The sequence below is a fragment of the Phascolarctos cinereus genome, unplaced genomic scaffold (assembly GCF_003287225.1).
Source record: "Phascolarctos cinereus isolate Bilbo 61053 unplaced genomic scaffold, phaCin_HiC Scaffold_1;HRSCAF=81, whole genome shotgun sequence".
Taxonomy (NCBI): Eukaryota; Metazoa; Chordata; class Mammalia; order Diprotodontia; family Phascolarctidae; genus Phascolarctos; species Phascolarctos cinereus.
Genome location: NW_027555514.1, coordinates 104,150,536 through 104,166,896, shown reverse-complemented (window position 1 = coordinate 104,166,896; position 16,361 = coordinate 104,150,536). Strand labels below are relative to the sequence as shown.

At 43.2% G+C, this 16,361-nt stretch overlaps 1 protein-coding gene across 1 annotated transcript in view; it reads left to right on the top strand.

Annotated features, from left to right (window-relative positions):
- The first annotated feature begins 113 nt into the window (after window positions 1-113).
- CLEC2L (C-type lectin domain family 2 member L) overlaps window positions 114-16,361 on the top strand; it is a 31,538-nt gene continuing 15,290 nt past the window's right edge. The window contains exon 1 of the mRNA XM_020998064.2: window positions 114-676. Within this exon, the coding sequence (XP_020853723.1) occupies window positions 493-676 (184 nt within the window). The 5' untranslated portion in view covers window positions 114-492. The remainder of the gene's footprint in view (window positions 677-16,361) is intronic.

Sequence of the window (16,361 nt, the reverse complement as noted above, 5' to 3'; positions counted from 1 at the left end):
TCATCTCTCACATCTAACCCCCCCCCCCCCCCCGCCTTCTCGCTCCTGAAACACTCCAACCTCATTGCACTTCTCCTCCTGTCCTCCCGCCTGGCTGCCTCCCTCGTCTCTTTGGCGCCTCTTTCTCCACCCTCCTTTTTTCTCTCCTCCCTCATTCTTCTCTCCCTCCCCCCCCCTTCCCAAGCTGAGAAACTCAAGAGGCGATGCTGCGATGCTGATGCTGCGGCTGTGGAAGAGTGAAGCAAGGAGGGACATTTCTCATTGCTAAGGATCCTGGTCGGGAGAGGAGCTGAACACGCCACCACTGTCCCTGAGCTGCGGAAGCTCTCTTCTGCGTCCCTCCCATCCTCAGTTCCTGCTCCCACCAGGGAGGGAGGGAGGGAGAAAAGGAGGGTCTCTGGGCAGTTCTGGCTCTGTTTTCCCCCTACCCTGGTAACGGAAGTGCCAGGCGCTTTTAGCAGAGGGGCGGGGGCATTGGAGCGGGAGGGGGGCATGGAGCCTGTCCGGGAGCCTCCTAGGAGAAGCCGGCCCCCTCCACCACCCGCTCCAGCCGCGTCGGCTCCTTTGCCAAGAGTGCTGTCCCCTGGGGACGGGGAGGGCCGGGGCCAGGAGGTGCTGCTGAGAAGATCAGGATCCGGGTACGAGGGCAGTACCAGCTGGAAGGCGGCCTTGGAGGGTAAGCAAGTTAACACCCTCCTTCCTCCTCCATGGTTGCTGCCTCCCCAGAGAATCCTGTTCTCTTCTCAGGGTCCCTAGCTAGGACATCCTTTGCTGGGGTCCTACCCTTTCTGACCAGTGTATGACTCCATCATACCCTACTGTCTCTTCCAGCCCTGCCCCCCTCCCCCAGACTCCCTGGTAAGATCTGATCAGTCTGGGAAGTGAGAATGAGGGTACACTGGTTCTCATTCCTGTCAGAGACATAATTATCAGAGTTACCTTGGTCTTTTGTCCATAGAGGTTGGGGCTTGGGGGTGGGAAAATTCAGATTTAGAATAGAGCAAATGCCAGTTGGTTAAAAAAAAGCCTGTGCTGGAATTCAAAAGACCTGGATTCTCACCTTGGCCTTGCTTATTAACTCACAATGTGACCTTGCATGAGTAACTTGATGCTTTGGGGCATGGCTTTGCTCATACATAAGCTGGAGAATATTGTACCTGCCTACCAACCTCACAGGGATGTTGTGAAGATAAAATGAGAATTGCAGATACAAGCATGCTTGGGGAAAATCAGTAACAAAACATTGACATACCTGAGTAGCCTTATGAAATGAATCACCATCACCCAGTAAAAATGAAGATAAAGTCGTGATTTGGACAGTGAAGAGGAAGCCAGTATCACACACACACACATCCTCCCTTGATAAATGTTTTATATTTTTTTAAAGCTAGCTTTCCTCGAAGACTTAACCTACATTGGAGTACCCCACATGACTTAGAGGAGAGAAATCAACCTGTCACATTGTGTTTAGATAGGTATTAGACCTTTGATTTAGTTTATATAAAAAACTCCCTCTCCCGGTGCAGCTCCACATCTTATAGTCTTAGAAAGTTGCTTGGGACATGGAGAGGCAAGTGACTTGCCCAGGGTGCCATAATCAACGTGTATCTGAGGGAAGAACTAAACCTTGGTTGTCCTTGCTCTAAAGATAGCACCCTATCCCCACACCACACTTCGTTGACAAATCTGGGTTTAGGCAATGCTTGTGCCAACACTGAAGTGGTAGAGGGGACTTCCTGAAGGGGCGGTGGTGATGTAAGATTGGAAATTAGAAGCCCCAGATGGTGACTTTGCAGAGGCAGGCATTGAAGATGAAGAGAAATATGGAGGCTGTTTTAAAAGAGTTGTGGGTTGAGAAAACAGACTAAGGGAGGTATGAAGAGAGAAGGAGCTGAGAAGGGAAAGTGGAGAACCCTCTCTTGAACTTGTATGGCAGGGTTGCTGTCAGGATCTGCCTTATGTAAGATGCTGCACTCTGGCCTAAACTAGTGAGGTTAACTGATTTACCATCTCCTATCTGTCTCCTAGCCCTTTCCTCACTAGATTGTGCTGTCTCCTTTCCACTATCATATCCCCTAGAGCATAGTAGTGTACACCCAGGGGTGTTCAGAAATACTCATTGGTTGATGGTTGACTAGCTTCTAGCAGGTTTGTTTTAGCCAAGAGGAAAGTGGGGAAAAAATGGTTATTTCTGGTCCATGAGCTCTCTTTAACACCCACTATGCCTTGTGGGCATTATTCTTCTCCATGGACTTTTACATCATGGCAATCTACCTTCTGGGTGCCCAGGATGGTAAGACAGATGTCTTAAATATAAATTTATTTATTTTTAGTTTTCAATATTCACTTCCACAAGTTTTTGAGCTCCAAATTTCTCACCCCTCCCCCCACCCCAAGATGGCATGCATTCTGAATACCCTTTCCCCTGGTCTGCCTTCTCTTCTATCTCTCCCCCCTCCCTTCTCTTATCCCCTTCCCCTTCTGTTTTCCTGTAGAGCAGGATAGACTTCTGTACCCCATTTCCTGTATTTCTTATTTCCCAGTTGCATGTGAAAACAATTTTTTAAAAACATATGTTTTTAAAACTTTGAGTTCCAAATTTTCTCCCTTTCTCCCTCCCCACCCACCCTCATTGAAAAGGCAAGCAACTCAATATAGGTTGTACATGTGCAGTTATGCAAAACACTTCCTTAGTAGACATGTTGTGAAAAACTAACTCTATTTCCCTTAATCCTATCCTGCCCTCCCATTTATTCTATTCTTTCTTTTGACCCTGTCCCTCCTCAGAAGTATTTGCTTCTGATTACCCTCTTTCCCAATCTGCCCTCCTCTCTATCACCCCCTGCTCTCTTGTCCCCTTCTCCCCCTATTTTCCTGTAGGGTAAGACAGATTTCCATACCCAATTGAATGTGTATGTTATTCTCTCCTTAAGCCAAATCCTATGAGAATAAGATTCCTCATTCCCTCTCACCTTCCCCGTTTCCCCTCCACTGTAAGAGACTTTTCTTTTCTGTTTTTTTTGTGAGATAATTTACCCCATTCTACCTCTCCCTTTCTTCTTCTCCAAGTATAATCCTCTCTCATCCCTTAATTTTATTCTCCAGATATGACCCCTTAATCTTCAACTCACCCTGTGCCCTCTATCTATCTATATATACATACATACATACAATTTTTTTCCTTCAACTACCCTAATACTGACAAAGTTCTCATGAGTTACAAATATCATCTTTCCATGCAGGAATGTAAACAGTTCAATCTTAATAAGTCTCTTATGATTTCTCTTTCCTGTTTACCTCTTCATGTTCCACTGGAGTCCTGTATTTGAAAGTCAAATTTTCTGTTTAGCTCTGGTCTTTTCATCAGGAATGCTTGAAAGTCCTCTATTTCACTGAATGACCATTTTTTCCCCTGAAGGATTATACTCAGTTTTGCTGGGTAGGTGATTCTTGGTTGTAATCCTATCTCCTTTGCCCTCTGGAATATTATATTCCATGCCCTGCAGTCCTTTAATGTAGAAGCTGCTAAATCTTGTGTTATCCTGATTGTGTTTCCACAGTACTTGAATTGTTTCCTTCTGGCAGCTTGTAATATTTTCTCCTTGACCTGGGAACTCTGGAATTTGGCTACAATATTCCTAGGAGTTTTCCTTTGGGGATCTCTTTCAGGAGGAGATCTGTGGATTCTTTCAATTTCTATTTTGCCTCTGGTTCTACTATATCAGGGCAGTTTTCCTTGATAATTTCTTGAAAGATGATGTCTAGGCTCTTTTTTTGATCATGGCTTTCAGATAGTCCAATAATTTTTAAATTCTCTCTCCTGGATCTATTTTCCAGGTCAGTTGTTTTTCCAATGAGATATTTCACATTGTTTTCTAATTTTTCATTCTTTTGGATTTGTTTTACAGTGTCTTGATTTCTCATAAAGTCACTGTCTTCCAATTGCTCTATTCTAATTTTTAAGGAAGTATTTTCTTCAGTAAGCTTTTGGACTTCCTTTTCCATTTGGCCAATTTTTCTTTTTAGGGCATTTTTCTCCTCATTGGCTTTTTGGACCTCTTTTGCCATTTGGGTTAGGCTGTTTTTTAAGGTGTTATTTTCTTCAGTATTTTTTTGGGTCTCCTTTAGCAAGCTGTTGACTTGTTTTTCATGATTTTCTTGCATCACTCTCATTTCTCTTCCCAGTTTTTCCTCTACTTCCCTTACTTGCTTCTCAAAATCCCTTTTGAGCTCTTCCAAGGCCTGGGACTGATTCATATTTTTCTTGGAGGCTTTGGATGTAGGAGCTTTGATTTGTTGTCTTCTTCTGGTTGTATATTTTGATCTTCTTTTTCACCAAAGTAAGATAATATAGTCTGACTCTTTTTGCGCTGCTTGCTCATGATCCCAGCCAATTACTTGAGTTTTAAACTCTTTGTTAAGGTAAGAGTCTGCTTCCAATGTGGAGAGTGTACTGTCCCAAGCTTCAGGGGTTTGTGTAGCTGTTTTCAGAGATACTTGTAGGGACCTGTAAATTTTCAGTTCTTCCAAGGTGGTATGATAAGGGTTGAGGTGTTTACTCCTTTCCTGGCCTGTGAGCACAAGTATTCCTTTCTGTCCTGTAACTGTGAGGAGGGGTTCCTCTCCACAGCCTACAAGCTCCACCACAGCAGCGTTCCTCCTCACCCCAGCACTGCCGCCCAGAACTGTGACCCAGATCCACACACGGGCAAAGCAAGAGATTCCTGCCTCAGCACTGGCAAAGAGATCCCTGCAGTCCCTCTCTGATCAGCCACTGGATTCTCCCTCAGTCTGTGGGCCGGAAGCTTGGGAAGCAGCTGCGCCAGCCAGGGCCACACTCTTGGGTAATGGAGTTGAAACCCCGCCTTCCTCTCTGACCACCGACAGAAACAGACTTTTCCCACTGACCTTCTAAGTTGTCTTTGGCATTCGTGGATCGAGGAGTCTGGAAACCTCCACAGCTGCCTGAGATTCAGTCCTCTGAGGCCTGTTCCAGGTTTGCTGTGGCCTGCCCGTCCAAGCTGTGCTGCGCTCCCAGCCCGGCGCGACACACCTTTCTGATCAATCATCCAGGTTGTCTTGGGCTGGAAATTTGTTTCACTCTGTCTTTTTGTGGGTTCTGCTGCTTCAGAATTTGTTTAGAGCCATTTTTTATGAGTATTTGGAGGAGTTTGGGGGGAGAGCTCAAGCAAGTCACTGCTTTCACTCTGCCATCTTGGCTCCGCCTATGACTACATTTCCTGTAAGACAGATGTCTTGTCAAGATAGAATATGCTACACAGTGCTGAGAAGGTAGAGGAGGATTCCTGTCGACCCTTGCTCACTTCAAATATGTCATGGTAAGGTCCACTTCAGCCCTTGCTGAACCTCATCAAAGCCCATGAGCCAGCATCTCACTGGGTTTCAGCATGTATACCGGATACAGCTCTGACTTCTTTTATTTTTTCTCAGATTACATTTTTCATCACTATCCTTTTGTCTCCCTTCAGAGGGGAAAAAACAATGGGCACTTTGACTAAGATGGTGCACTTTATCCCCATCCAAAGTTTACCTGGTGCCTCTCAAACAGTCCAATTGGCTTTGGACCATGTCTTTCACTTTGATAGCATTCCCAAAAGCATTACCTCTGACTGTGACTCTAAATTTATCTCCTGATTCTGGCAGGCATTCTTGTCATGCTTCTACATCCAACTACAGCTTTCCTCTGCCTGTAAACCACAGTCCAATGGAGAAGCAGAAAAGATAAAGCATGTCATCAAGTTGTACCTTTGCTGTTTTCTGATGCTGATTGGGGCCATTCTTGTTCATGGTCAAATTTTTATGTGGTAATGTCCAGCATGCGTCCTTTCCTCACTGTATATTCTGCATGAATTATTTATGGACAGCACCCACAGACATATTCTACTGGGCTTTCCTTGTCAGATGTCAGAGACCCATGAAATCTGAGTCTGAAGAACTTTAAAAGAGATTTTCTAATTTTATGTTCCTTCTATAATCTCCCTGACAAATTATCCTCTGGCTTAGACTTATAGACCCAAGTGATGGAGAATTTACCATTTTACACGGCAGTCCATTCTATTGTGGGACATCTCTAATTGTTAGGAAGTTGTTCTTAATATTTAGTTAAAATTTACATCCCTGTAACTTCTACCCATTAATTCTAGTTCTGTTCTTTGCTCTACCAGTGATCAAGAAAATACATCTCTATATAGCTTAGAAGGGCCTTATCCAACTCCTGAGTGAGGCCAAGGAGAACAAAAAGAACAGGGTAATTACTAGAGCTGGAAGAAATCCAGCTTGTTGTCAGGGAACATAGTTTGTGTTTTCATGGGCCACCACTGAACCAAATGACCCTCTCTCAGTTAGCACTAAGGCTCCTATCCCACCCTCTACTACATAACTTCGATTGCATATAAATTATCACTTCTAATCACCCTGAAGATCTACTCAATTCTTCACCTCAAAAGTAGTTCATATTAGATCAGCCTATTTCCTGGTTTCATAGCCTTTCCTGCTTCCCCATTTCCACCTGGGTTTGCCTAGGGCCTTAAGGATCTTGTGGGCTGAGAAAGTGTGGGGTCATTGCTACTCTTTTGGGGACTAGAAAGATTATGGTCCTGATGGCCATTCTTCTGAATCCATAGACTATGCCCATGTCTGTATGTTTTATCAGGTGTATTTCTTTTCTTTTCTTTTCTTTTTAGGCAATTGGGGTTAAGTGACTTGCCCATGGTCACACAGCTAGTAAGTGTCAAGTGTTTGGTCTGAGACCAGATTCAAACTCAGGTCCTCCTGACTTCAGGGCCGGGGCTCTATCAGGTGTATTTCAACCAGCCCCTACAGTGTCAATGTGATGTTCTTAGTTGATGAGGAGGGGAATGGTATCAGAGTCAGCTCTGACCATTCCAAACAAGTTAACTAGTTAACTATTACTCTCTTTCTATTTGGAGGAAGGCCGTGGTCTGATCTTACTTTGGAATTGTCTTCTCAAGCAGAAAGGTTTCCCATCTGAAGTACAATTGACCTTGTTTTTAAGTCCTCTTTGCTGCTGTTGTCACATGTTGGACATCGTGGCAAGTTGGCAGGCATCTGACCCTCTGCCTTGTCTTACCTTTAGGTGCTCCCTGTCATGTCACCAATCCACTCTCGTATAAGCTATAGCAAAGACACCAAGCTACCCCTTGGCTAGCCTCTTCCGTACACTGGATACAGCTATAACTTCTTTCTTTTTTTCTCAGATTATATCTTTCAGCCTAATATCTATGATTTTCTTTGTGTTCTTATTCAGGGCTATAAACCATCCCTTGTTTGGATAGTCACAGAAAGTCGGAAACGAAAGGGAAAAAGGGTTGAATAACAATTTCTTTGTTGTCATTAGACAAATCATCTAAGATCAAGAACAGGAGAAGCCCACGATAAAGCTGATAGGAGCAAAGGTGAGGGTGGTAGCACCTAAACTGGAAGCGAGGTCAAGATCAGGAATCACAATGATGTCTAAGGAAGGGTGAGGTCTGGGGTTCAAGTACCCATCGTTCAGTGCTGGGCAAACAATAAGGGGCCAAGTTAGACAGAGTTATTTCAAATTGTCCTACTTGGTTCGTTTCTTGGATTGCAATGAAGAAGAGCATTGTGGGCATGGACAAGCTGCACCATGTTAGAAATGAGGAGCTCCAGAGAAGAAGAAGAGTTAAAGGATGTCACCAAGGAATTATATGACAGGAAGCAAAAATGGGCTGGTCACATGGCAAGAGCAGGGGATGATAGGGGGATAGCCAGAGTCATCCATGGTACCCCTGTGATGTTAGGAGAAAGCAAGGAAGGCCTCCAGCCAATTGGATCCCCACTCTGTGTCAAACGTTGGGAGAACATGGTCAAGAGTTGCACAGGATGGACGGCGTGAAGGCGTTTTGATTTGCATCACTGTAACTGATAACAGCGACACTGCTAACACTGTAACAGGTCCATTTCAGTATCTGAGGACACTCAGTCTGGTATAGGACTTGTTTATAAGTGCACATGCTCTACTCTTTGTCTCTGTTTTCTTTGGAAGAGCCTTCAGCTGGAGGGCTCCTACTACCACCATCTACACTGTTCTCCATGACCACAAACTGGAAAGTCCATGTAATGCCAGCCATTATTCCTCTTGCTTCTAACCCCTTAATTTGATTCAGTATTTATCAGCCGCAGAACTTATGTCTTGCACTGAGCTAGGCTATGAGGAAGAAGTGTAAGAGACGTTTATTTACTCTTCTCCACTCCCAGGTGCCTCTTCCTTTGTCCCTTCCTTTGTCCATATTTTGTGGAAGCAATGTGGCAAAGTGGACAGAATACTGGACCTGAAGTCAGGAAGATCAGGGTTCAAGTCCTGCTTCTGAAACTTATTAGTTGTATGACCTCGGGAAAGTCACTTAACTTCTCTAAGACTCAGTTTTCTTATTTGTAATATGGTACATACCTTACAGGATGTTGCTTTGTAAACTTTAAAGTGCTATGTGAGTATTAAGTATTATTATTATTACTACTACATACCTAGCCAAAGTTTTCACATGGGTCTTGTGGAAGACTACCCTGCCAGACAAGTCATTGATGTGAATGAGGTGAGTGTCCTTCTTCACTCCCCATTCCCAGAGATGCTAGGTAGCACAATGGACAGAGCACTGGATCTGGAGTCAGGAAGACCTAAATTCAAATTTAGCCCCAGATCTTACTAGCTGTGAGACCCTAGGCAAGTAATTTAACTGCTATCTGCCTCAGTTTCCTCACCTGTAAAATGGGATAAAATTGTTATGAGGATAAAACGAGATAATATTTAGAAAGTGCTTTGCTAACCTTAAAGTGTTATATAAATGCTAGATATTATTATTATTGCTATTATTGTTATTATCCAGGATCTAGCAGTCATGCCCTGGTGGAGGGAGGGATGGGTGATGGAAATCAAATATGGCCAAATATCCCTAGTGGGTATAAGGTCTGCCACATGTTTCTTGGGCCATGTTTTTTTTTAATTTAACGTTCCAGCAGACTGATTTATTGGTCACCTGTCCCCTGAAGGAGGCACCCCATTCTGGTTCCTTACAATCTTTGCTAAACTTTAATATAGTGTGTTAGTGCATATTGAGATGGGGCTTGAAACACACGACAAAAATACTCTAAAAAGAGCTTCTCTGAAGAGGAGAATTTAGTGAGGCCCCGACTTTGCTCGATCTGTGTCCGAAGTTTAGGTCACTTTTCTTGAACAGTTTAGTCCATTTTGTGCATGACTAGGAGGAGAGGAAGAGGTGCACATATCTCTAAAGAGCCTGTAGAAATGAAAAGCTAGACAGAGCAGACCTTCTTACTATGAACTCCAAGGGTCAACCATGTTCTTTTGGATTCACGGAATTTCATAAAGGAAAGGGAATTTACAAATCCCCTAGTTCAACCCCCTAATATTACAGATGAGGAAACAGACACAGCAAGGTGAAGAGACTTGTCCATTTGACTTAAGACTTATTAAATGCTTGTTAATTTATTATTATTATTATTATTATTATTATTATTATTATTATTATTATTTTAGGCAATTGGAGTTAAGTGACTTGCCCAGGGTCACACAGCTAGTAAGTGTCAAGAGTTTGGTCTGAGGCCATATTTGAACTCAGGTCCTCCTGACTTCAGGGCTAGTGCTCTATCCACTGTGCCACCTAGCTGCCCCATTGTTAATTGATTATTAATAGTGCAACCAGGTCTTAAAATCAGGTAGTCTGACTGTTGACTTGTCCGGTGTGCTTTTCACTGCCCCCTGATTTTGGAGTGAGGGTCCATACTTGTGCCTTCATGGGTATAGGGAAATCTTAGTGTGGAAACTTCCTCCATCAATGTAGGATCAGCATCTACCCTGCAACTTAGACTCTTAGAGAGTTGTCTGCGAGGTTAAATGCTTTGCTTGTGGGCACACAGCTAGGATTTGTCAAAGGCAGGATTTGAATTCGTCTTCCTGATTCCAAAGCCAGCCCTCTATCTACTGTGCCATATTGCTTCCTGACACCATGCTGAATGTTGTTCCAATAGGTAGGTGGGCCCTCAGATGCATCTTAGCTATCTTGCATACATTTTTTTTGTTATAATGATATTTGCTATAGACCAAGGAGGGAGGGAACCTTTTTCTTATAAAAGACTAGCAGTAAAACATTCCCTGAGGCCCGCATAGGTAGAAAGCAACTCAATTTAGTTGTATTTTTAAATGTATAAAAATATCTCATTTCTTTTTATATCAATGTCAGGAAGCATTTCAATAAATGTAACAAAGAATTTTATATATGTGTGTATATATATACACATATATGTATTTGTGTATATGTATGCATATACACACATATATGCACTGGAGTTAGGAAGACCTATGTTCAAATCCAGCCTCAGACACTTACTAGCTATGTAACTCTAGCAAGTCATTTAACCTGTGTTTGCCTCAGTTTCCTCATCTGTAAAATAATAGCACTCATCTCTTGGGGTTGTTGTGAGGACAAAATAAGATAATATTTGTAAAGTGTTTGGTGGTGTCTAGAACTTAGTAGATGATATATTGTTGTTCATTTCCTTCTCCAGCTCATTTTACAAACAAGGAAACTGAGGTCAAAGGGGTTAAGTGACTTGTGCAAGGTCACACGGCTAGTAAAGTGTCTGAGGCTGGATTTGAACTCAAGAAGATGAGTCTTCCTGACTCCAGGCCCAGCACTCTATCTACTGTGCCACCTAGCTGCCTAAATGATATATAAATATTACTATTATTGTAGTAAGTATAGCAAGATATATAAAGAGAGGTATAGGCACAGCAAAAGAAACATACATACCAAGGGAGAGAGACAGAGGAGACAGAGAGAGAGAGAGATGGAGAAAGAGAGAGGGAGAGAGGGAGAAAGAGAGAGAGAGAGACAGAGAGAGACAGAGAGAGAGGGAGAGGGAGAGAGAGAGACAGAGAGAGAGGGAGGGGAAGAGAGAGAGAGAGAGAGAGAGAGAGAGAGAGAGAGAGAGAGAGAGAGAGAGAGAGAGAGATTTCCTGGGGCAACATCCCCATCTTGTGTTCTTTTAGGATAGTGCTACTGTGGCTTAATGCAAGCCCTACACAAAGGTGTTTAGAGAATTCATTGGTGGAGCCATGATGGACACTTGGGGATTTGATTTCAGAGAGCTTGTCCAGGATATGAAGGGCTAAAAAGTTGTAAAACTCTTTAACAGGGTGCAAATGGTATGATCCCAAACCATTTGGGCCCAGAAGTGGACCTCAGAGAGTGTGCCAATAAACTTGGGCACACTTCTTCCTCCGCTCCCCGCCCCACTCCAAGCACTCTTGGTTCCCAGGGTTTCCTTCCTACTGGCGCAGCCTCTTTGTGACCTGAGGGCCAAAGCCACGTGGGACACCTAGTATGGTTAGACCAAATGGCATGTACAATCTCTTCCAGCTCAGAATACATGGTGCTATGATTAGATCATTAAGGGGATGAAGGAAGGAAGCAAAGTGAGAGTTAAATGCCAGTAATAAATTCAGTCCTAGATCTTCCTCACTGTGGCTGCCTGAGTCCTTCTCTACTGTGTATTTGTTCAACTTCATCGCTGCCATGCCTCTCATCTCTTTGGTGAATGACTTTTTGAAGTTTGGGTTAAATGAACTTAAGCTGTGCTTCCGAGTAAGACTCACTAAATACCTCTATGAGGAATATCTCCAAGCTTTCACTTATTATAAAATGGGAAATCTGGATAACAGAATAGCTAACCCAGACCAGCTGCTTATACAGGATGTGGAAAAGTTTTGTAACAGTGTAGTTGATCTCTACTCAAACCTTAGTAAGCCATTTTTAGATATAGTTTTGTATATCTTCAAGTTCATCCTATACCTCTTCCTCTTACATTCTTTGGTCCTTAATGTGCTCACTGAAGGCCAGTTTACTCCCAAAGACTCCAGTATTTTTGGCTCCCTCTGTGGGGATGACCATTCCCTCCTCACTAGGCCTGACTCACAGGGCAGGTCATAGGAGCTGACATTCTCCTTGTTCTCACCACAGCCACTTTGAGACTTTCTCCCTGCCATCATCAGTCAACAATTACCTATTGCCCTCTCCAACTAACACCATTGTCTCCAGAGACAGTTGGAGTCTGGGAGACCCAAGTTCAAATATTGCCTCCGACACTTCCCCAGGCAAGCCGCTCTCCATCTCCTTTCTCCTCTGTAAAATGAGGACGATAATAATTACTGCACTTCTTTCACTGGGCTGCTGTGAGGATCAAATGATATAATATGTGTAAGGCGCTCTGCAAACCTTGAGGTGCTATGTAAATGTTAGCTACTGTTATCATTGATGTCTGGTTCATTGTTGCTCTGTTCACTTCCCTTCCTCTTTAGTAAGGTCGGTCTTCTCTGTCCCAACCCCTGTTCTCTTTCGGTACCCTGGCCTCCTTGTTCCTCAGCCTCATCAGCTCCCAAGACCTCTGCCACTGGTCTACCCCAACAATTGTTGTTGTTGTTCCCTCGTTTTCTAAGAGGACCAATGACATCACTGGTGATGTCTTGATTTGTGCGTGAATCGGATTTAAGTGAGGCTGAGCTGCCCAAAGTCATCAGCCTCACTCTTCCTTCCTGAGCCATCGAGTTCAGTGGCGGGACAAAAGTCACAATGACTAGCGATGCAGTCAGGGTGCAATGGATGGAAGACCTTGGTGTTTTTGATGCCTGACTCTAAGCCCCCCACAGCGCCTGCTTCAGCTGCCTTCGTGGCCTTTGAAACAAATTGTTCTCATCTGCCCATTCCACTGGGGAAGGTCTTCACATACTTGGGCTAGACATCCCTCTAATTAACCAACTGGTTTGAGACTTGTCGGTTACCCTTAACCTGGTTTACTTGTCTGCCCAGATGGTTTACCAGGGTGTGGCTCCTGTGCACTGAAGCGGGTAAACTTAGGACTCACCCAGACTCAAGTCAATTAGTCCTAGGTGCTGGAATTCCTCATCGGAACAGCTCTGAGTGGGACAGCAAAAAGCTAAGAGAGGATTTTGCTAACAGGGAATTCTCTCCCAAGGGCCATTTTGAGTGATAGAAAGCAGAATGAAGGTGGAGGCCAGGGCTTCTATAAGGGTTTCAGAAGTAAGGAGAGAACGCATTCTTGACATGAAGGACCATCCATGCAAAGGGACAGGAGTGAGAAATGGTGTAAGGAAAAGCCAGAAGGCCAGTTTGACTAGATTGGAGAATGTATGAAGGGGAGTCATATGGAAAAAGAATGTAAACATAGGTGGGAACCCTGTTGGGGAGGTCTGTAGATGTCTGTCTGGCTGAGGATTTTGTATTTTAATCCTAGAGTAAGGGCTCTCATCTGGGGTCCATGCATTTGTTTTAAAAATATTTTATAACTATACTTCATTATAATTGATTTCTTTCATAATCTTATATAATTTATTTTAAGTATTTAAGAGCGTGATTCTAAAAAAGGACTCTATAGGTTTCACCTGGCTATCAAAGGGGATCATGACACCAAAAAAGAGTATTGCTTGCATGGTCATGATCAGATCTGTGTTTTGAAATGTCAATTTGACAGCAGGGTAGAGGATAGATTGGAATGGAGAGAGAGTCCAGGAGAAAGGCCAATTAGGAGACTATTGAAATAGTCTAAGGGGGTGGTGGTGGTGGTGGTGATAAGAGCTTGAACTATCTTAGGGACTGTAAGTGGAGGAGATATTGGCAATAGAGAGACAATAACAATTACCCCTCTTTTTTATTCTTTTTGGTGAGGCAGTCAGAGTTAAGTGACTTGCCCCCAGTCACACAGCTAGTGTGAGGTGTCTGAGGCTAAATTTGAACTCAGGTCCTCCTGACCCCAAGGATGGAGCTCTATCTACTGTACCATCTAGCTGCCCTGCAGTTATCCCTCTGTATGGTGGCTTGTAGGGCAGCTAGGTGGCACAGATTATGGAGGGAAGGGCCTGGAGTTAGGAAGACTCATCTTCCTGAGTTCAAATCTGGCCTCAGACACTTCCTAGCTGTGAGTCTGGGCAAGTCACTTAACCTTGTTTACCTCAGTTTCCTCATTTGTAACATCAGCTGGAGAAGGAAATGGCCAATCACTCCAGGATCTTTGCCAAGAAAATCCCAAAAGAGGCCATGAAGAGTCAGACATGCCTGAAATGATTGAACAGCAACAACAAAATTTACCTCTCTCTTCCTCACTTTAGATACTAATTGTATATTAATGCAGTGTCCTTGGCTAAAGCTCAAATCTTGCCTAGACTTAAAAAAAGCATGGCTGTCATGTACTCAAACTCTTTTTCTTTTCTTCGTATTTAAAGTCTCATCTGTCTTCCTTTTTAGAAGACAATCAAGTTTTGGGAGCCTGGGATTCCCTAAAACTAAGATCAAATAGACTGGAACCTTCTTTTTTATCCAAAGGGTGTGTCCCTTGGTTTTTGTGACCAGACCCTTGGTTTTCCAGGAAGAGATCATCTCCAAGAGTGGCCTTCCCAACAGTAACATTACTATTATTCTGTTGGATAGATTAAACTTTATAGATTTGCTCAATTTTGACAGAGGGATTTTGTCTTTGTTGTGAAAACCTTGACTGGGGAGGGAGGATTTCAAGTAATAGATCAATTTTACTGTTTGAATCTCCCTCCAAGCAATAATGCTTGTAAACATCAGTACACACTCATATATACATACAGGGTATCCCAAAAGTCTTTTGGAACACTACATATGTGTATATTTATACATGCTATTTAAATATATGGACACTTGGTATGTGTATATGCATGTACCTATCTGTGTATATATGTGTGTATGTGTATATATATATACATATATATATGAAAAAACTTAGTACCCTATATATTTATGTGGTGCTGTTGTTCAGTCGTTTTTCAGTCATGTCCTATTGTTTGTGACCCCATTTGGGGATTTCTTGGCAGAGATGCTGAAGTGGTTTGCCATTTCCTTCTCCAGCTCATTTTACAGATGAGGAAACTGAGGCAAACAGGGTTAAGTGACTTGCCCAGTCATAGAACTAATATGTGTCTGAGGTCAGATTTGAACTTAGGAAGATGAGTCTTCCTGACTCCAGGTCTGGCACCTAACTGCCAATATATATGTACACATGTACATATACACACATACATGTACATATGTATATACAGTAACATGTATTTTATTGATATATTCACATTTTAATTTATTTACACATACATATTTATATATAGTTACTGAAAGAATGGAAACCAAAGACATAGGGTACTAAGCTTCCCCCTCATTGGTATTATGCCTCTCTCTCCTGTCTGTTTCTCTGTTGCCCCCAGCCTCAGATTAGGAACTTTTTTTTTTTAAGCAATTGGGGTTAAGTGACTTGCCCCAGGGTCACACAGCTAGTAAGTTTCAAATGTTTGGTCTGAGGCTGATTTGAATTCAGGTCCTCCTGACTTCAGGGCTGGTGCTCCATCCACTGAGCCACCTAGCTGCCCCAGGAACTTCTAACATAACGGGCAATTCAATGAGAGTCAGCAAACATGTCTTAGTGGGAGAACGTTGCTTTGTCTTGCAGCCGTAATCAGTGGAAAGGCTGGAGGTGACCTGGGGAGACTGAGAAGGGCTGGGAGCAGCCTGGGATCAGAGAAGGTGAAGGTGGAAGAAAGCGAAGGACTAAAAGTGAATATGTACATCCTTGGCTAGAGATCTGCAGTTTGTTACTGAAACCAAACCTTTCAATGTTTAGAGCTTCTCGCATTAGTATAAATCCACAGCTTCCTGACTAAAGCCACACACATGCATTCAGCAAAGGCTCTTCAAGATGATAAATTCTCTGCAGTCCATCAGTCTGTTCTTCCTCCTTCCTCACCACCCTCCCCTCCCCACTTCTTTTCCCTTCCACTCCCCCCCCCCCCAACCAGCTGAAGGTTCCTGGCCCCAGGTAATGACGTCCTAGATGTCATGGCAGCTTTCTCTGAGCCTTCTGGGCATATGGTGGAATTAAGCATTAGTGCTTGGGGCCACATTTTAAATTTGTATTGAAGTTGAACCCTCTCATTTCAATTTAATTCAACATTTATTAAGTACCTGCTATGTTCCAGACACTGTGCTTAGCACTGTGGATTCAAAGACTGGGAAAACAATGGTACAGAGTGGTGTGTCGTTTTACAGATGAGGAAACTGAGGCAGAGTTAAGTGACTGTGCCACCTAGCTGCCCTTGTCATCTATACCACTTCTTCCCAATCCCACAGATAATTGAAAGTTGATTGCATTATATTCCTTAGAATAGATTATACACTGGTTTGCTGGATTGCAAATTCTGTGAGGGGAGAGATCACAACTTATAAAATCTATTACGTTCATAGGTGAATCCATGT